A 20,508-nucleotide genomic window follows, 5' to 3' on the forward strand; every position below is an offset into this window, starting at 1 on the left:
GAGGCCAAGTCAACACCTCAAACCTGTTGTGCTCCTGAATTCCTGAACCATTTTTGCTTTGTGGCAGGGCACATTATCCTGCTGAAAGAGGTCACAGCCACCATGGGAATATTGTTTCCACGAAAGGGTGTACATGGTCTGCAACAATGCTTAGGTAGGTGGTACACGTCGAAATAACATCCACATGGATGGCAAGACCCATGGTTTCCCAGCAGAACTTTACCCAAAGCATCACATTGCCTCCACCGGCTTGCCTTCTTCCCATAGTGTATCCTGGTGTCATGTGTTCCCCAGGTAAGTGACACACATGCACCACCTTCTTCCATTACTTTGGGGTCCAGTTCTGATGCTCACATGCCCACTTTTGGCATTTTCAGTGGTGGACAGGGGTCAGCAGAAGATTTAGATAGATACTGATCACTGCAGACCAGGAACACCCCACAAGAGCAGCAGTTTGTCTAGCCATCACAATTTGGCCCTTGTCAAACTCACTCAAATCCTTATGCTTGCCCATTTTTCCTGCTTCTAGCACATTAACTTTGAGAACAAAATGTTCACTTGCTGCCTAAAATATCCCACCCACTAACAGGTGCCGTGATAATCAGTGTTATTCACTTCACCTGTCAGCTGTCATAATGTTATGCCTGATCGGAGTGTAAACACAATAACAATCGGTTACCAATAGTATAACATAGGGTGATAACCACCATAGACATTGAGGTGGATCAGTCCAAATACTAAGATATGGCCAAAAGTAATTTCCAGTGGTGCAAAGTACTTGACTTTGTTAAATTTTACCATTTTGAATTGAAAATACAGGCTATAATTTACTTAACTCATGCAATTAACTATTGAATGTGACAAGACTAGAAACAATTACGAAGCTGTTTTTGGCATATAGAAATGGCAAATGGATTACTTTAAAATAAGTTCTAGTTAGTTTACTGTTCCTCTAATTATTTAATTTATTTAAATAAAGAACCACATAACAACTTCACAATATTTTATTATTCTGTATCACAAATTATGAATGGGTTTGTAAAAGAACTCTAATATTTATATGTAGGTATGGCAAGCAAACATAAAGCCCCTCATGGCTATCTTTCTTATCAAATAAACAATAAAACACCAAATCCCAGAATTGAAATAACTGCAAAAGCAAAACAACCACACAAACATTAACTATCAGGTCAAAACAGCTGGTAGTCCTTTTGCATTTTTAAGAACAGAAATGTTTTCAGTAGAAGTGAACATCGGATAAGGAACTTGTATATGTCTACAATCATCAATGAACATTCAACAGGAAAGACGGCTATCTATTAAACATCAAAAGCCTGAAATGACTGGGAACCTAAGTGAATTTCAAGGGTTGTTCAACCTGTCATTTAACGGCTGAAGCAATCTACCAAGTGTTTGGAGTTCCACGGTCCAGCATTGTTGGCCAAGAACTGCATACTGACTTGAGTCTTAGTCTCCTGATACAGCTGGGCAGCCATCTAGACAGAACAAAATAAATTAGCCGTTTACAACAACAGACCACATAGGGCACAAAATGGCACATTTATATACATTTAACCTCAGTTTTAACTAACAAACCCAAATATTTAGGAAAAAAAATTCTTTCACATGTGTGTGGATATTATCAAAACTAAAATAAATACACATACTTTAGCACTGCGGTATGTGGTGAACGACAAAAAGTCATGGTGGCCTGCAAGCGCTGAGACTTTTCTGAAGCAGAAGTACAACGCTCTTTTACAAAGCCTGCTGGATGACCCAGGACCGCTTACAAATGGAGAACTAAGAGTGGGGAAAAAAGGAAGATCAAAACGAAAAAGTGATGAATTTATTGTAACATCTGTTGTTTTCATATATTTTACAGTTATTTGATATATCAAACTATAGGAGACAGTACAGTGGACTAGAATGTTTGCAAAACGTGTGGTTGAATATACAAACACAGGCAGGGATCTTGTTTGTCTAGCAGTGGCTCTGTTACAAATGAGCTCCTTCAATATGGTGCACATTTATAAATGTATGAATGTATTGCATAACAGAAGATTGTCATTAACTTGTTTATTTAGTAAGACTGACTTTTTGATTGCATAACCAGTGGTGCTGTCCAGAATCTCAATACTGGAGTCTCCCAAACACCAGTTGACACTGAGGTCTTTGCAGTGGTCTGTGTTCTCATCGGGCCCCACATGCTCTCCACTCAGAAAGACTATGGTGGTTTGTTTGAATGGAGGAGGCAGTGCATCATTCCAGCCTGTGCCCAGACGCTTGTTAACTATTTCAGACACTTTCTCTGAGCAGTACCTGGAATCACCTAGGCAACAAGTAGGGAAAATGTTAATAAATACTGTTATTTTTCTGGCAGCTTGGATTTCAAAATGACTAACAGTTTCAATCAAGATCCAATTACGATATTTGGAGACATTTGGAGGTTTCTGTTACCTGCCAATGCGAACAGCTTACCAAGTGCAATGCTGGTAATGTAGACTGGATTGATGAAATGACTCAGTAGTGCCCCTTGCACTCCTGTGACAGTCCAACGGGTGAGTTTGGCACTGTCAGACATGCAACAGATGCGAGCACCCCACACGCTTGGAAGCAGGAAGGCAGCAGGGATGAGAGAGCCTTTAGCGTGGCACTGCAGCTTCAGTGTGGAGTAGGCACTGCTTTGAGACTGTCTGTGGAAAGACAATCGCTGATATCTTTTTTCAACTATTCATGTTCTAAATACCCTTAATATACACAACAGAGTGTGTTCTAATTTACACAGCAGTAATCAGACAACATAGAGTGTAAGCAAACTTACAAAACTATGCACTGAGCTGCTCCTTTGGGGGCTTTGTTAGTGTACAAGTGGAGGTAAATGTGTGGCTTGAGCTGAAGCAGTCGTTCAGATGGTACACTTTCCAATATGGAGCGCTTCTTCAGCTCTGGATCAGCACTGTAGAACAGCAGGAGCTGCTTGTACATGTACCTGTGACACCAGACAGGTAGACATTTTTTTTCCGCATTTGAGTAGTTTAATTTGCAAATAGTCTAAAAACAGACCAGCCACGTCTAAATATTTATAATGGACAGAAAAACAGCATTCATATAAAGCAAATAAAATCTCTTCATCTCTCTCTCTCTCTGTACTCTTTAGTATGGAAATGCGTCTATATGAAATGTTTTGCACCTTTTGAGGGCTCTGCGGGCGATGACAATGGCGTGGCAGTCATGGACGACAGATCCTGTGTATGAAAGCCAACCACTGCAGCAGTTCTGACCTGATCCAAGAGCTACCACTTCATATTCCTCACAGCGCTGCCCACCTGTGTCAAGCAACTCTGACACACATCAAATACGTATCAAGTGATTTCATGATATTTTCCACTCACACACATATATACCAAGCATAATAGTTTTATACATACACAACGCAACAAAATGTTTGAACATTTGGTTTTCTATTAAATTAAGTTGTGAATTCTGTCCATCAGCTATAGGTAAAACGATCTAACAGGCAACATAGTTGAGGTTTTGTCAAAACTGACAAATAACAAGAATGACTATTGTGATTTTTTTGGTAGTATCAGTAAAAATAGATTGAAAATTACAAACTGAACACGTTTAAGATTTTATTGATTGTCTTAGGGTTTCCTGTTTAAATAAGATAATTTCCAGGTATTATTGTTAATTTTCTTTGCAAAGAAAATGTAACTTTTTATGAGAAAAATATACATGTATAAATGTTTATGTGAGAAAAAAAACAAAATAATAATAGTTTTTCTTTTTTTAAATAGCTTTAAAAGAATTATTATATGATTAATAAAAAGAAATGTTAATTATAAATTAATAAAAAGGGCAAGTACAAATCTGACCTATTGGCCCAACAGAAAAATCTTACTGCTTCAACCATGCACATACATACATATTTTATATATATATATATATATATATATATATATATATATATATATATATATATATATATATATATATATATATATATATATATATATATATATATACATACATACAGTACAGGTCAAAAGTTTGGAAACATTATTTTTAATGTTTTTGAAAGAAGTCTCTTCTGCTCATCAAGCCTGCATTTATTTGATCAAAAATACAGAAAAAAAACAGTAATATTGTGAAATATTATTACAACTTAAAATAATAGTTTTCTATTTGAATATACTTTTAAAAAAATAATTTATTCCTGTGATGCAAAGCTGAATTTTCAGCATCATTACTCCAGCCTTCAGTGTCACATGTAACATCCAGTCTATCACATGATCATTTAGAAATCATTCTAATATTCTGATTTATTATGAGTGTTGGAAACAGTTCTGCTGTCTAATATATTTGATGAATAAAAGGTTAAAAAGAACTGCATTTATTCAAAATAAAAAAATAATAATAATACATATTCTAATAATATATTTTCTTTACGATCACTTTTTATCAATTTAACACCTCCTTGCTGAATAAAAGTATTGATTTTATTAAAAAAAAAGAAATAAAAAAAAAATTACTGACCCCAAATTACTGACCAGTAGTGTATATTGTTATTACAAAATAGTTATTTTATAGCTTCTTCATAGCTTCTTTTTTTCTTTTTACTTTTTATTCATCAAAGTATCCTAAAAAAGTATCACATGTTGTGAAAAAATATTAAGCAGCAGAACTGTTTCCAACTTTGATAATGAATCATCATATTAGAATGATTTCTTAAGGATCATGTGATAATGATCCTAAAAATTCAGCTTTGCATCACAGAAATAAATGATAATTTAAAGTATAATACATTTAAAAACAATTATTTTAAATTGTAATAATATATCACAATATTACATTTTTTTTCTATATTTTTGATCAAATAAATGCAGGCTTGATGAGCAGAAGAAACTTCTTTCAAAAACATTAAAAATAGTAATGTTTCCAAACTTTTGACCTGTACTGTGTGTGTATATATATATATATATATATATATATATATATATATATATATATATATATATATATATATATATATATATATATATATATACACATATATAGTGTTATGGAAATTTTTAATATTGTTAATCTTGCATTGATTGCATTAATTTCATTTAAGTATCTTCTTAAACATACAATGATCAAGGTAGTATATAGTCCATAGGGACATTGAGTTATTTTATGTAACTTGTGCACATAACTGCTTCAGGTTGAAATACAACATTTAAGGGGAAACTGTTTACCAGGGACTGGCAGTTTTGAGAGTAACCAGACATCTACCATGTAATGTGCATGAGATGTGCATGTGTTATGGGGTGATGTGCACTGAGCAACATGATTGGCTCAAAGGTACTAATCTGTCCTTCAATGTATCTTTTTACATAATATAAAGAGTATGCTGTGAGTCTGTGTGTTATCTCTTTGCACACAGACTCAAGCTGTGTGTAAACAAGATCATTCTCTGCAGAGAATTAAAGCAAGACAAAGACAAAACTCAGTTTGGTGTTTCATTCTCAGTCTCTACAAATTGTTATTAAATTAGAATTTCCACGACAATATATATATATATATATATATATATATATATATATATATATATATATATATCATGCATGTATAGTAATTTCCAAGATTTAGTCATTTTGGTGTTTACTGTCATTTTTATTAGTTATTGTCTTGTCTTTATTCTGTCAGTATAGTTTTTATTCATTTTTATTTCAGTTTTAGTTGTAGTTAATTCAGTAAATCAAGTTAAACTAATTGAAAATAAGAAATGTTAAGTTTGGCAAAAGCTAAATAAATTGTTTGTATATTTTATTTCAAGGAACAAAAAATATTTGTATGGTTTTAATTTCAGTTAATTCTAATAACGTTGTCTCACGCTCACCTCTCTCCAGTACGAAAGCAGCAAAGCAGCTCTTAGTGTTGTGGTACTCGGGGCATTCTCTGAGCAGCTTGTCAAAACGCTCAGTACACAGAGCTGTTACACGACATTTGTGCCAGTCTGTGAACGTCACTGAAAGAGCAAGAGTTTGAGACAACACTGGCAGTGAAGAAACATCTGCAACCAAACATAAAGACATTTTTTTAGAAACTCCATTCAAACCTCCAGTTCTCTGGTCCCTCCGAAGACAGCCATCTGTATTGTCCTCCAGTACTTCTAGGGTGGGTTCACCTCCCGTAATACTAGTCAGACTCCATGCAGAACGGGAGTTTGGGCCAGAGCCCAGGTCCTCCACTTGGGGTGGAGACTCCAATGACTGGTCTTCTAGGGTATGTGGTCCCGCAGCAGAGGGCTCCTCAGTGTCAACAAAGTGGCGCAACTCTGTGTTGGTGGATTGACTCGCTTCTCCAGTAGATGGAGAACCTTCAAACTCATTGTTAGGGGTGAGGGTCCTGAACCTGGTCCTGTGGATGCCAAAGGTGGGCTCCCTTTCAGCGGTAAAGTGCATCATTAGAGTGGCAGCCATTCGTGGAAGCCGCTTGCCCTCTGCATTGATACTATGATTTGCCATCATATGCTGTAAGATTTTAAAATGTATAGAATACTGCAGAATACAGGTTTGTCTGTGATAATATTAATACACGACACAAACATGTTGTTCTTTAACAATGACTGTACTTTATGGGCCTGATAACAGAATACTAATTACATTCACATTTGCCTTCTTTACATTTATATAAAATAGACACGAAATAACATGAGCTAAAGTGTAGGTCATGGAATAACAAATTGACACTGCGTTAGCTTTAACTGCACTCCATTACAAAAGTGTTTGCCAAGTGCTCGTCGAGTTGCAGAAGTGACAAATACTGTCAAAAAGGCAGACAACTAGATGCCTTCACAGTGTTCAACTGTAACGTTACCTTATTAGAAAAACCGTCGTATAATTGGTTAGCAACCCTTGATCACCTGTAATGTTGAAGCTCAAGGCTGAGCTAATGATGGGCGGAGCCTGTCTGAGTCACGTGACGGCGAGAGCGCGTTAATTAATAAAGGGGGGATAAATAATTTTTACTTTTTTATATGAAAAAAGGTCAAATAATAATAATAACAAAATAAAATAAAAAAATACCCCCCCACAAAATAAAAATGTGCACATTAAATAAAGACCTTTCAAACTAAAAAAAAATATATATATATATATATATATATAAAAAATGAATAGTATATAATGATAATAATTAATATAAAATATTATCATATTAAAGACTTATTATATGTGGAACCTCTGTAGAATTTCAAGTCTGTAATGTTAAGGAACTGTTTAAAACTGTTTTGCAACGATATGTATTCAAATAACAAAAGTTCAGATCTTTCCATAGCGTTTACATGCATTTTCCCAGCAGGTGTCACCAGCGGACAGTGTGTTATAGATTTGTAGCGCTTATTTCATAGCTGAGAGTCTTTGATTAGGCAGCAGCTGTAGTCAGTCGCACAAATTACAAACCTTCTGTGGATTTTTATAATTACGATTATACGCATTTGGTTATTAAAAATAGTAAGATTTTTTTTTTCACACTATATAATAACCAACATTTTAACTGGTTATGTTTATTGAACTTTCCCAATAATAATAATACTTAAGTATATAACAGGTGCATTTTCTCCTTATATCCTTTTGTCACTTTTGTGATCTCACGTTATGATTTATGAGATTAAATTCTCTTTACATAGAGATTACCAAACCTTACAGTCACGAGAATGACCCTCCTCCATGACGATCACGCATCCCGCCTGTAATGAAGTCAATCATCCATTGGCCGACTTTACTTGTCAATCAACATCGCTTCTTCTTTAGGATTGGTCGACAGCGTTGCGTTCCCGCCCACTCATCCAATCACTGCGCTCCGTGAATGAAACGCCTTGGCGGTGGCGCGAGTTTTATATTTATTGCGCTTTAGGTCGGCGGGAGATAGAGCTCTGTCTATCGGAGTTTAATTAATTTACTTTTTTTTGCACTTGTTCTGGTGGAGAGTGTCAACCTAAAAGCGTTTCGATGGAGGACTTTGGTGTTTATGCCATATTTGGAGTAGATGAACCACCACAGCAGATTCTGAGGTAAAATTCACTGAGATACAAACATGATCGGAGATGCATTGTATGTATTTGGCTGTTTATTTAATATTATTTTAATGCAACGTACGCTGTGCACGCTTACAGTGATTCGGGTAGTTTACTGCACGAAATACATCCCGATAGCTTCATATGTTTTAATATTTTTAAGCAGTCTTGATAGTGCAATGCAGACTTTCTGTCTCCCGCCTCATAAAGTTATTGCGACTAACAGATGTGCACAATATCAGCAGTGCTGTAGATACTTGTCTCAGTAACTACATGTTAAACCTGTGTTATATATTTGAGAGGATTATATTCTTCATCGTGTATTTCCCACAACAGGCGTGATGGGTGGCAGAGCTCGATTGAGATCCAGCCTGGAGTCCAGCTGATGGTGCTCTTCACCAGAGGAGACTGGGGAGAGCGAGATTCAGTCTTGGTGGAGCTGGCTGATGAGAGGAACATACCCATTAATATGGGAAAACTAACACCATTCAATAAGTACGTTTACTGTTTATGTTAAATCAGTTCAGTAACAGTTACCTTGATTCCCTTACTGAACATTTCTCTTCTCAGATGTCTGTCCTGGGAATCTGGTGAGGATGGTGTCTGGGCCAGCGGAGCAACCTTAAATGTAAAACTCAATGGGGTAAGAGACTGTACAAGCTCAGACTTATTTTGTGTTACACAACAAATCCGGAGACTTTTTATGACATTTTCTGTGCTGATTTTAAAGGTTGCATGAAATGGAAACTCGTTGGTTTTTAAAAGCATAATAAAGCATGTTGTTGATCTATTTGTGAATGATTCGTCCGTGTCATAACTTGATCTTCTGGTGAACATGTCAGATTTCATTCTGGTGATGTATGCCAGTCTTCTTCAGTCATTTAGGCCGCTTAAATCCCATTCCTTTCTTACAGTCGACCTCATGCTCGCATTCAGATCTGCCAGTCAATCAATAAACTTTGAATGGACAGAACCAAGTCCTACTCAATCATCCATTTCACTTGGATGTGCGTCACAAAATGGAAAATCTGTCACTACTTCCATTTCTTCGTGAATTTAAGGGAATTTTCCAGTCAGAGATGCTACAATGTTTGCTTGAAAGCCTAATCTAGTGATCTATAAAATATAAGAAATAAATTGTATTACATTCTGTATGAAGTTTTTGGACCTGTGCATACAGTAACTGACCCATGATCCTGTTTTCCAAAGGGTACTACAGAGTTTTTGGATCCGGCGCTGACTCTTTCACAGATGGAATGCACTCCAGAGGTGAGTTGAACCTGCCGGAGTTAGATGCACTGTGTATTTGCCTGTACTTACCTGCAGTGTCTTCTCTCAATTCATTGTTTCCAGTGCAACCCCACAGTACCTGCATTAAAAGAATGTCTGGGCAAGAGAAAGCGGTCTCAGGGAGAGGCGGAGGAGGAAGAAATGAACGAAGGTAGAGGCAAGGAGAACATCTGTCCTAATGCCTCTGAAAAGGTGACACCTCAAAGACGGAGCAAGAACAGTCATCGTGGAGGTCAGACCCGTCTGTTCTCACAACAGGAGCAACAGACTGCAGCTTCCAGTTCTCAGAGCCACAAAGCTAAAGGCAAGCAGGCCAAAAACCCCTCTCAGACTGGTGAGTGATTGTTCTCATTGCTTACATTTGTGGAGCTGGAGCATATGAATTATGTGATATGCTAGTTATTGTATGTTTAACACTGTGACTTTTTCAGCTCCACTGGAAAAGCCGTCAGGTCGCTGGGGTCAAACTCTCTGTCCCATTGATCCTCAGACAGCCATTATGATTGGAGGACAAGGTGCCAGGATGCAGTTCTGCAAAGACCCCATTTGGAAACTGTGCACAGGTAAGCATTTCACATTATGTTTCTGTCTCATGTCAATAGATTAGGGATGTAGCGATTATAGATTTTGTTGGTACGAATAGAGTCTGAGGAATAATCACAATCAATAATACAGCACAAAATAATAATAAAGTCTGTCTCTCCCTTTGCAATAAAAAAATGCATTCTTTCTACATTTCTTTTGTATCTAAGGTAGAGACCTTGGAAACATGGCGAAAAAAATATCTTGTTGGTTTATTACTTAAACATAAATAATACTATAACAGGGACAATAAATCACAATGTAAATTAAGTATTATTATTAATATAAGACTAATATTACTATTACCTTTATTTATCCCCCAGGGGAAACTGGTAATAATGATAGGAATTAATTGAACTGTTACTGTCATCCATACGTATTCATTTAAATAATCTTTTTAATAATTCATCTTATTTTACATGTGGCTTGAGAAAATCACGTCTTATTTTGTTTATTAAAATAATTTAATGCATAGCTATGCGTGCATTATCCCTTACATAATATTCTCCTTTAGCAGCAACTTTTTATGGCAATATTTCAGTGATGCCCCGGTCATTCTTGGTATACCCAAAATGCTCCCACACTATCGACTACAGGTTTGTTTGTTTTTTGTTTTTGGTGGAAATGAAGCTTCGATGTTTGGTCCCTGTGTCACAGTTAGTCTAATGTGTGTAGTAGCCTCAGTGTCTCTGATAAGCCTGACACTTTAAGCTTGTGCACCGCTGGTGTAACTTCGTTTTTGTTTTGCGCAAGTTGCAACCGTTTTGTATATTGTAGAGGGGTTTTTTTTCACCCGGCCCCTCCTCCTCAGACTTGACGCACAAGCAGGTTGCCAGCTTTACAACACAAACAGGAACGAGCGCACTTGATGATGAAAGAAATGAAATTCGCTGTGTTTTCTGCCAACTGGCAACCCGGGGTGCCGAAATACAATTGGGTAAACTGGCAGTGAGCTTGTTTCACAAACCAAAACAAAGATTGACTTTCCTGCCCGGAATGCACATTTTAAAAGGAGAATAACTGACTGTAGCATTCTTTTTCAGATAAGCAAGTATGTTAACTTAGCATGTTTCTTAAATCTCTGCAAACATATGTTATTTTTATGCTTTAGTGAAAGTGACGTGACATACAGCCAAGTATGGTGACCCATACTCAGAATTCGTGCTCTGCATTTAACCCATCCAAAGTGCACATACACAGCAGTGAACACACACACACTGTGAACACACACCCGGAGCAGTGCGCAGCCATTTATGTTGCGGCATCCAGGGAGCAGTTGGGGGTTCGGTGCCTTGCTCAAGGGCACCTCAGTCGTGGTACTGCCGGCCCGAGACTCGAACCCACAACCTTAGGGTTAGGAGTCAAACTCTAACCATTAGGCCACATCTTCCCCTTTAGTCAAGTCAAAATCTTACATACAGCACCTTTAATAGTGAAATTGGTTAATCACTGCATTCCTTTCTTCAGTAGATGATAATATATTAAATGTTTTTATTTGGTATATGCAACTCAACTCTTAATGTTTTTCAGAGGATCTTTCTTGGGTCCCTGCTGAAACCCTTGCAGAAGGACCCACCCCTGAGGCCCGCATTGGTCACACAGCGACCTATGACCCGGAGTCCAAGCGTATTTTTGTGTTTGGTGGCTCGAAACATAAGAAATGGTTTAATGATGTTCACATCCTAGACACACAAACCTGGCGTTGGACTTTGGTTGAGGTTAGTCTGCAGTTGATTCTAAGATTAACAACAAAAACCTTCAAAACACTCAGAACTATATAGTATTACTGCCTGTAACACATGACTCTGCACAAAAGATTTGTTTTTGTGGTACAGATATCATCTTGTTGTAGCCCATAGTAAATCCAGATCTAATAGTATTAGCCAGTTGATACTGTGTATATACTAAAAAAACTCATTTGAATTTCATTTACCGTTTTAGGCGCAAGGAAAAGTGCCTCCTCTGGCCTACCACAGCTGCAGTATGTTCAGAGGAGAGCTCTTTGTGTTTGGAGGAGTGTTTCCTCGCCCACACCCAGAACCAGACAGCTGCAGTGACTCCATCTACATCTTTAACACTGAAATGGCCATCTGGTATCAACCTATTGTCAATGGAGAGAAGCCTGCGCCACGCTCTGGGTAGGGAGCTCATGTCTTTTTATTCAAAGTTGCATGATGTAATATTTCATTAATTGCATGACTGATAATGTTTCAAAACTGTTTTCAGCTGTACATGTGGCAGATGAGTATTTTCTTTTTGATTTTGTTTGTACAGGCACTCAGCATGTGTGATGCAGGGGAGGATCTTTGTGTTTGGTGGATGGGACACCCCTGTGTGCTTCAGTGACATGTTCATGCTAGACCTCGGTGAATACTGCAAGAATTGTTACTCTTTTCTTTTCAAGACTTATTTAATTTTTAATTAAAGTCTTCGGGGGAAATAAGCAATAACATAATGTTTAAACAGCCACTGGAAGGACATGTTTCACCACTAATAAAAGGCATTTTAGTATTGTTGCTTGAGAAAGTCTATTAGATTGACATTTATCCAATTAATTGTTTTCCCCTGTTTGAAACTGTTATACTTCCGTAGATCTGTCTAGATTTTTCTGCATATTTAATATCTGGTATGACTCATACTGTTTTTCCACATTAATTACTGAAGGTGCTCTTTTAAAAAGTGGAGTAGTCAGCTTAGAATATCACATTGTCACAACCTATTTCAGGCTTGATGGAGTTTTCTGCTGTGAAGACAAGTGGAACAGCCCCCTCTCCCAGAAGGTATTTAAAATGTGACACAATTCCTTCTTGGAGTAAATAAAGACTAAGAACAGTTCTTTAAAAACATGCTCTCTGCTGCAGATTAAATGTTTAAATGAAATTCAGTCAGTCGTCTTATTATAATGATCACATGATTGGCCATATCTTGATCAGCTTAGATGTATTGAGTGTTTAACCTCTGACCCTTACTTCATCACAGTTGGCATGGCTGTGCGGTTCTTTCAGACTGCAGCTTCCTGATCTATGGGGGCTACAATGGAAACAACGCACTGAGTGATGCATTCATCTTCAACACAGGTGAGACTAAGGTTTTATGCCCCAGTTCTGTTGCCAGGACTCTGACTGCTACGATGTACACTACTGTTCAAAAGTCTGGGGTCGGTAAGATTTATGCAGTTGAAAATATCTTCTACACAAAAAGTGCATTCTTTTGATCAAAAATTCAGTAAAACAGAAATATTATGTAAAATTTGAGTTTGTCTTGTTTTAATACTTTAAAATGAATTTATTCCAGATTTTATTTTTTTTGCAGCCATTACTCTAGTCTTCAGTGTCACATGATCCTTCAGAAAACATTCTAATATTCTGATCTTGTGGAAACTTTTTTTTTTTTTTTTAATCAGGATTGATAAATAGAAAGTTAACAGCATTTATTCAAAAATACAAAATTGTATAACATTGTAAATGCCTTGATTTAAAATGATTTTCTTCTTGTAAAAAGTCTTTCTGACCCCATACTTTGATGCTGTCACATGCCATAAATACTGTTGACAGATTTTAAGATTGTTTTTAACCTGGAATAAATAATAATAATCTGATATTTTTTTTTCTTCAGACACTAGTTGCTGGTCATCTCTGACGCTTCCCCAGCTCAATTCTGTACCCCGAGCTGGACATTCCATCATTACCATGCCTATCACATACAAACAGGTAAAATTATTCAAATTCAAATAATGAAGTTCAGCAAGTGGCTTCAGTTCATTATTATAATACTTGTCTTTGTTTTACAGGGTTCTGTGAATGAGCAAGAGGAACTTCCAGAGTCAGCCCCACAAACACTTCTGGTTTTTGGTGGAGGTGATAACGAAGGGAGCTTCTTCTCTGACCTTTTCACTATCCCAGTAGAGGAGCTAAAAGACTAAACCTTGCATCAGGATTTGGTTTTACATGCATTTTATTTTTTTTTTTTTTTTTTTTTTTTTTTTTTATATTAGTTTTATGTTGTGGTGTTTCAGATTTAGTTTTTGTGTGTGTGTTTGAGTGTGGATTGATGCTTGTGTATTTAAAGAGGTCTATTACACTTTCACTCAGGTATTTGCATTGTCATCATTTATTAGCATTCATTTGCGTACAGATCTTTCAAAGTAACTCTCAGTGATGTTATGGAGGACGTATTGAGCATTTGTGATACAAGCCCAATATTGTAAATCATTACGAGCGGATTTGTTTCCTAAAGAACATGACTAGATCGTCAAAACTATTATTGTTTACTCACCTTTGAGTGGTTTCAAACCTGTATTCTGTTCCTCTGTACAACAGCAAAGGACAAATTTAAAAGTCTTCACACAGCATTTTTTTTTAAACAACAGTCCATTGTGATCATGACTGCCAAATTCAAGAAAGTCCGTATGTTTTGTGTGCTATATTGCAGTGGTTCTCAACCGCATTCCCGGAGGACCCCCAACACTGCACTTTTTGCATGTCTCCTTTCTCTGACACACCCATTCCAAGTCTGTGAGTCTACTAGCAGTTGACCTGAATCAGGTGTGTTTGATTAAGGAGACATGCAAAATGTGCCGTGATGGGGGTCCTCCAGGAATGTGGTTGAGAACCACTGCTATATTGCATGTCTTCTAAAGCCATAAAATAGTTTTTGTGACAGACCTATAAAATCTCCATCATAGCTTTTAGTTTATCAGATTTTTTTTTTAACATCATGACACCAATCCTGAATTTTTTTTTTTTTTGTGAATACCTAGAACAGGGGTGTCCAACTCAATTCCTGGAGGGCCAGATCCCTGCAGAGTTTCGTTCCAACCCTGCTCAAACACTCATACCATTGAATCTGACACACCTGACCTAGAATGTCATTTTTGTTTCTCCCAGAAAGCTTTTGTATGGCTTCAGAAAACCTATGTAGTGCACAATTGCTTTTATTTTCTTTGAAGATTCTTCAAAAAATTTCCTTTTATGCCCCACAAAAATTAGCAGTATTTGTTTATGGATTTACTTAAGGGTGAGTAAACAATGACAGGTTCTCGGTGGTAATATTGGGTTGAATGATTCCTTTATCTGTCATTTTGTGATTCACACACCCCTAAGGGACTCAGATGTGATCTATGAAAGCTTAGTGGTGTCTTTTGTATATACATGCCCAGTTTTAAACTTTAGTTTCAGTTTTAAAATTTACAATTTTTGCTGTAGACACTGCTGCAGCAAACCTGTTCGAAATTAAACGGTCTGTGAAAATCCAAATGCCTCTTTTAGTTATTTGAACACTTCCCATTCAGTCACACAGGAGCCAGCAGGTCAGGCACACACACAGATGCTGTTTCTTGTGTGCAGGCATCTGCTCAGTTTCAAAATCTCCACGGTAACAACGACCGCATGATGTCACCCCACGTCTACAGTCGCGAATACCGCAGTGTGCGAGCTCCGACTGCTGCCTGGAGTATCCGCGCACGGGTCCGTCGCCGCCCCTCCCCTTCTACGCTCGCTCCGAAGATCGGCCATGTTGCCTCTCGCGCTTGTTCCGGTATCAGGCACGAGCGTTTGAGCAGCTCGGCCGCAGTACGACACCGATCCGCCTCCTATGAAACTCGTTTCACCACAGACCCGAAGCCAATTATGGATTTTACTACCTGACTCTGGATGTTTGTCTTTGGACGCGAGCGTTTCCTTTCATTCAACAACCGTTTGTCACCGGGATCCGGTGAGTGGCGGAAGACGGTTTCGTGGATCATGAGGGTTTTTCGGGATTGATCTTTTTTTCATTATTTTTTTATTTATTTTTTTGAAACCCACCTTACGTTTGCTTGGCCCTAACGGTCGTTTTTCTTCACATCCGTGTTCAGCCAAGCGCCGTTTGTTTCGTTTAGCTCAAAGTGACGGCTGAGGTTTTTCACCTTTTGTTGACACTTGATTTTGAAGGTCGGTAAAATTGTGATTTTTGGTTGGCCTAACATTTAATATCGCTCGCAGAGAGACCCTTTTCCTATTCGTGTGCTCATTCCCTATTACTGTCATTTTAAGACCTGGGAGGATATGAATCGTTCATAAACTCAAATTTAAATGTAAGTGAGCTCCGTCTCCCCGCGAAGACTTAAAATCCTTCACAAATCCTCCTCAACGACCTGCTTTTTATTTTCAACTGGAGACTTCAAAACAAGTTTTTCTCCACATATGGACTGATGTTGGGCTTCAACTTGTTGATCGCTGTCTGCGTGGCTAGTTCAGGCTAGCTAGCAACACTGATTACTTCTGTCAGAACAGACGAATAGCCTCAAACGACAAGCTTTTAAATGCTTGTCAACCACTGAATACAATTTTCCGTTTTTATTTCCCCCTTTGGCCCTGTGTTTGAGAATCCCTGGGCGAAAATGTCAACCCGGCCTCAAGGAGCAGGTGTTATTGAGAATTCATCCAGCCAGGTGAGAAGTATCTTCACACTGACCGCACTGAAACTAATACGTATGAATGTGTGTTTTTAATAGTTGGGAATGACGTCATGCTTGCTTTTCTGTTGAACTGTATTTCCCTCAGACTTGTTAGACTAAAAGATAAGTGACTGGAAGGAGGAAAAAAAAGTTAGTTCAGGAAAAGTTGCTCTGAGTGGACATGACTTCCCTTAACAGTTAATTGAAAGGCTTGTCAAGGCTTCGTTCATGTTACTCACTGTAAATGTTGTAAATCTAGTGTTTTATGTCTGATGTTAACAGTGTCTTTACTGTAAGTAGTATTGTTCAGTGGATAAACTGAAAACCCTATATCCCTTATATTAATAATCAGTGTCCTTTGGTATATCAGTAACAAGCAGTTTAGACCCATCTTTAGTGGTTCTCAACTAAAGGGCCAGGGTCCACTGGGGAGCCTCAGCAAACAATCAAGATGATTTAAATGTTTTATAAAATAAGCTCTAAAATATCAAGATATCTTACTGTAATTCACCGCTTAACTCCTACAGTTCCACAATTTAATTATGTTGAGTTAACATGTTTATTTTAGTTACTTATTTTAATATGTGGACACTGCTAATATCTATTAAAAAAAAAAAAAAAACTTCCAAAGGAGGCCTCAAGATGACTTAATATGATTTAAAATAAAACCAAAGCTTAAATAAGCTAAAACCATTAAATAGCCACAATGTTTCTTATTTTAATTCACCCATTAACTTCTGGAATTCAACAATCTATTTATTTTAATTTGAATAATAATTTTTCTTATTTCAATCGGTGGACACCCCTAATTTCTGTAAATTAATAAAGCAAACTGACTTTTAAAATAAAACATGCTTTAATAAGCTAAACTAAAAATCAAGATAAAAAAAAAAATCACCCCCAAACTTCTGGAATTCAACAATTTAATTATCTAAATTAATTATAATTAAGTAACTTTTTTTTTTAAATATGTGGACACTGATTTCTATAAATTAAAAAAAAGACTTCCAGTGAGGCCTCAAGATGACTTAAATGACTTGATTTAAAATAAAACAAAACAAGCTTTAAAATGTGTAATTTACCCCCAAGCGTATGGAATTCAATAGTTTACTTTTTTTTTTTTTAATTACAATTCTTTTAGTTACTTATTTTAATCTACAGGCACTCCTAATTTCTGTAAATTAAAAAAAAAAAAAGGGACGGGAATTCAAATGTTCAAACAGGTTGAGAACCACTAGTCTATAGGGGAAATCATTTAATTTGGGAACCATGAAGACCACAGGCAGTGAGAATACCTAGCCTTGCCCCTCTCAATGTGATAAGGCACGGATTGTGGTGTGAGTGCCAGAGGATGGAAAATTGAGCCATTCAAAGTGAGGAGGAGGAAGAGGACAGATTCAGTGCTCATTAATAACTCATGCCAGTGTGACTAATGCTGACTGAGTTTTATACAATACAGGCAGCACTAACATGTGTGTTTTCCGATAAGTGGCTTAATGAAAAGCGAAGGACTTTATATCCTTGTTCAGATCTCCGGATGCCCTCTCTGAGATCTTTCACTTCTTCTTCAGAGCGTGTCTGTTTTAGCAGAGGAAGAGTGTGAGGAGTGAATCATTGGTGTTAATCATACTAGTGAGGTTGTGGGTGAGTTTCAGCCTGCTATGTAGGAGGAGAGGTATGGAAATGTGTTATTATTTTGCATTATTCTCCATTGGGGTGGTTCAGGCACAGGGAAGGATGCTTTGCATAAAGATCGGCCTCGTGACAGTGTGTTTATATTTATGACTTTATATTTATGGCCATGTTTTGCATCTTTGGGACTTTTATCTGTCACTCCCTTTGCTGTTTCATAATTTTAATAATTATGCATCACACAAACATGATTTTATTTTTTTTATTTTTTGAGGCCTATTCGGCCTGTGACTGTTCTCCAGCTTTATGGCATCCATGTCTTAAAAGCCCACCACCCCAATAAGTGTTGACACAGGGTTTCCTTGTCCTCAGTAACTCAGTGTGTCACCTTGCTGATACTGTGACCTGACACCACAGGCTTGTTACATATCCCTGAAATCCCAGACCCCACTAACACAGATTTAGAGAGAGAGAGAGAGAGAGAGAGAGAGAGAGAGAAAGGGCCTTCACCTGTTTCTCATCCTCTGACCTCTACATTCTGATGTTTTAGCTAAATTATATGGTTTAGATACTCTGTAAAGTTAACATGCAATCCAAATGGGCCTTATTTGCTGTTTTAATAAATGCTTTTTTTTAAACTGTGTGCAATTATTTACCTCATGTTGTTTCAAATGTTGTTGATGTCAGCTGAAAAGATATTTCGGAAACATCACCTAAGCTGCATGAGGCAGATCATATTATCTAATAGCCAAATTATAGCTGTTTAGGCTTTGTTTTAGACATTTGTTGGATAATGTAGTAATCATGTAATAAATCATGTAATAAAGGTTCTAGTGGATTTATATGTATTTTTGTATTGGCCAGTGCCGATATGAGAGCATGATGGTCAATATAAAGCCTATATACAGTATATGATGTCAGACTGTATAATTTAAAGATAGTAAATAAATACAATAGCACATGCTACAATTAAATGTAAATTTATTTTACAAAATTGACCGAATTAGAAGTAAATAATTTGAACTTGATTTTAAAATTAATAAATAAACAGAATACTTTAAACAGCAAAATCCTGATTCTATATTAGATATTCAAAAACATTGATACATTGAAAGACATGCATTTACTAATGATTTATTAGACAGAACTATTAAACAAAGACAGTAAACTAATGAAGATGTGGCATGGGAGCTCCTGTGCATCTGTAATCTGGCACTGGTGTTCTCAGCACTGTCAAAAAAAAAAAAAAAAAACCCCACTTCCGACACTTATTGGTCCAAACAGAAAAACTTGGTGATGCCTATAATTAAAAAAATGCCAAATATCAGCCAGTTTATAAGCAATGGCAATATATGTCGGTCAACCACTAAAAGGTTCAGACAACAATTGCACATTTATGACTTTGAGATTTGCGAAATTGCCATTGGGATACATCATGATGTCCTTGAGGGTGACTTTGACCTTCGTTTTCCACATCCCATCAGAAAGGCTACTCAAAAGCAGGTGCCTGCATTGTTTCAGGAGTCCTCCACAATCAATTTGCAAAATCTTGTTTAGTCTGACTTAATTCTAGTATGGAACACCATCTTGAATATCCTGTGTCACTTGGAAATATGCCACATTGCCAATGATGTTTCATGTTGATTTTCAAGTTTTGTGAAGCTATTGATGAGGTGCTTTGGTAGCATTTGACCATGGTAACCAGCTATGTGTACTGAAAGGTATGGGGTGTCATCGTTTTTGAGGTTTAATGACTGAACTTTTATGAATAGTCTATGATGTTGCTGTTTGATATCACTGTTTTGGAGTGATATCAAAAATGAAAAAAATGATCTTTTTGCCTGAAATATCTTTGCATTTGCCCGGTTTTACAGCTCACGTCTTGGCGAATTCCTCAATGCGTTCTGTGCTGTTCAGTCTGGTGTGCTTTGTTTGGACATCCTTTATAGTACCACAGATTTCTGTGGGGTCCGCTGACCCTGATCAGTCTCAAAGACTCACAGTTTTCCACTGCAGTGATTTACTCCATTAGCACTTCTCGCTCCACTAGGCACATCATTTCACCGGAATAAAAACCTTTTTTTAATGCCAGCAGTTTATGTATGTGAAAGTAGTAATCCTGATATTATCCAGTCAGTCAAAGCTGATCTACAAGGACTAGATCGCATTGCAAGTATGTACTCTTTTGAGATGCTTAGAAATAAACAATCCATCATCATGTCATGTGTCAGGATGGCTGGTAAATGACAGATTATAGTAATTCCTGGATTTATGAATTGTATGCAAATGCTTCTTTAAGATGGCATCACCTTGTTGTTTCAGCAGCTCTGTTATATTATTTTTGCATCTGGAGTGGAAACAAGACTCTCAGTATATCTATTTCTGATAGATTGCAATATCATTAATAGTAAATATGTAATGAGTCCTGTCTTGATCATCACTTAAGAAAATAAAAACATCTTTTAGATGTGGTTTCTGTAAAAACACTTGTTTTAAGTTTTTTAAT

The 20,508-nt window shown here is 37.0% G+C and overlaps 3 protein-coding genes across 18 annotated transcripts in view; 2 read left to right on the forward strand and 1 right to left on the reverse strand.

The window, feature by feature from the left end:
• Positions 1 to 986: 986 nt before the first annotated feature.
• LOC109080265 (adenosine deaminase domain-containing protein 2-like) lies at positions 987 to 7,707 on the reverse strand. 4 transcript variants are annotated; one of them, XM_019095350.2, is made up of 9 exons: positions 7,693 to 7,707; positions 6,104 to 6,518; positions 5,885 to 6,013; positions 3,191 to 3,341; positions 2,822 to 2,989; positions 2,479 to 2,693; positions 2,095 to 2,329; positions 1,668 to 1,800; positions 987 to 1,496 (listed from the first exon to the last, which is right to left on the reverse strand). In XM_019095350.2, exons 2-9 carry the CDS (start codon positions 6,513 to 6,515, stop codon positions 1,386 to 1,388), a joined length of 1,554 nt encoding a protein of 517 aa, XP_018950895.1. In that variant the 5' UTR covers positions 6,516 to 6,518; positions 7,693 to 7,707; the 3' UTR covers positions 987 to 1,385. The 4 variants fall into 4 exon arrangements, with proteins under 4 accessions (XP_018950895.1, XP_018950894.1, XP_042615788.1 ...); XM_019095349.2 differs by lacking the exon at positions 7,693 to 7,707 and adding an exon at positions 6,865 to 6,980; XM_042759854.1 differs by lacking the exon at positions 7,693 to 7,707 and adding an exon at positions 6,865 to 6,979 and having other exon boundaries at positions 6,104 to 6,515.
• Positions 7,708 to 7,821: 114 nt separating this feature from the next.
• LOC109080255 (actin-fragmin kinase-like) lies at positions 7,822 to 14,020 on the forward strand. The gene is made up of 13 exons (XM_042759853.1): positions 7,822 to 8,059; positions 8,399 to 8,557; positions 8,633 to 8,705; positions 9,272 to 9,331; positions 9,416 to 9,686; positions 9,784 to 9,915; positions 11,465 to 11,652; positions 11,876 to 12,072; positions 12,209 to 12,300; positions 12,660 to 12,714; positions 12,914 to 13,011; positions 13,550 to 13,644; positions 13,725 to 14,020. Exons 1-13 carry the CDS (start codon positions 7,998 to 8,000, stop codon positions 13,854 to 13,856), a joined length of 1,614 nt encoding a protein of 537 aa, XP_042615787.1. The 5' UTR covers positions 7,822 to 7,997; the 3' UTR covers positions 13,857 to 14,020.
• A 151-nt stretch (positions 14,021 to 14,171) lies between these two features.
• Positions 14,172 to 20,508, forward strand: part of LOC109066599 (serine/threonine-protein kinase MARK2-like) — a 51,151-nt gene continuing 44,814 nt past the window's right edge. For all 13 annotated transcript variants that reach the window (XM_042759846.1, XM_042759847.1, XM_042759851.1 and 10 more), the window contains exon 1: positions 14,172 to 16,364. In XM_042759846.1, the coding sequence (XP_042615780.1) occupies positions 16,314 to 16,364 (51 nt within the window). In that variant the 5' untranslated portion in view covers positions 14,172 to 16,313. The remainder of the gene's footprint in view (positions 16,365 to 20,508) is intronic.

Source organism: Cyprinus carpio, chromosome A7 (genome assembly GCF_018340385.1).
Source record: "Cyprinus carpio isolate SPL01 chromosome A7, ASM1834038v1, whole genome shotgun sequence".
In the NCBI taxonomy this organism is placed as follows: Eukaryota; Metazoa; Chordata; class Actinopteri; order Cypriniformes; family Cyprinidae; genus Cyprinus; species Cyprinus carpio.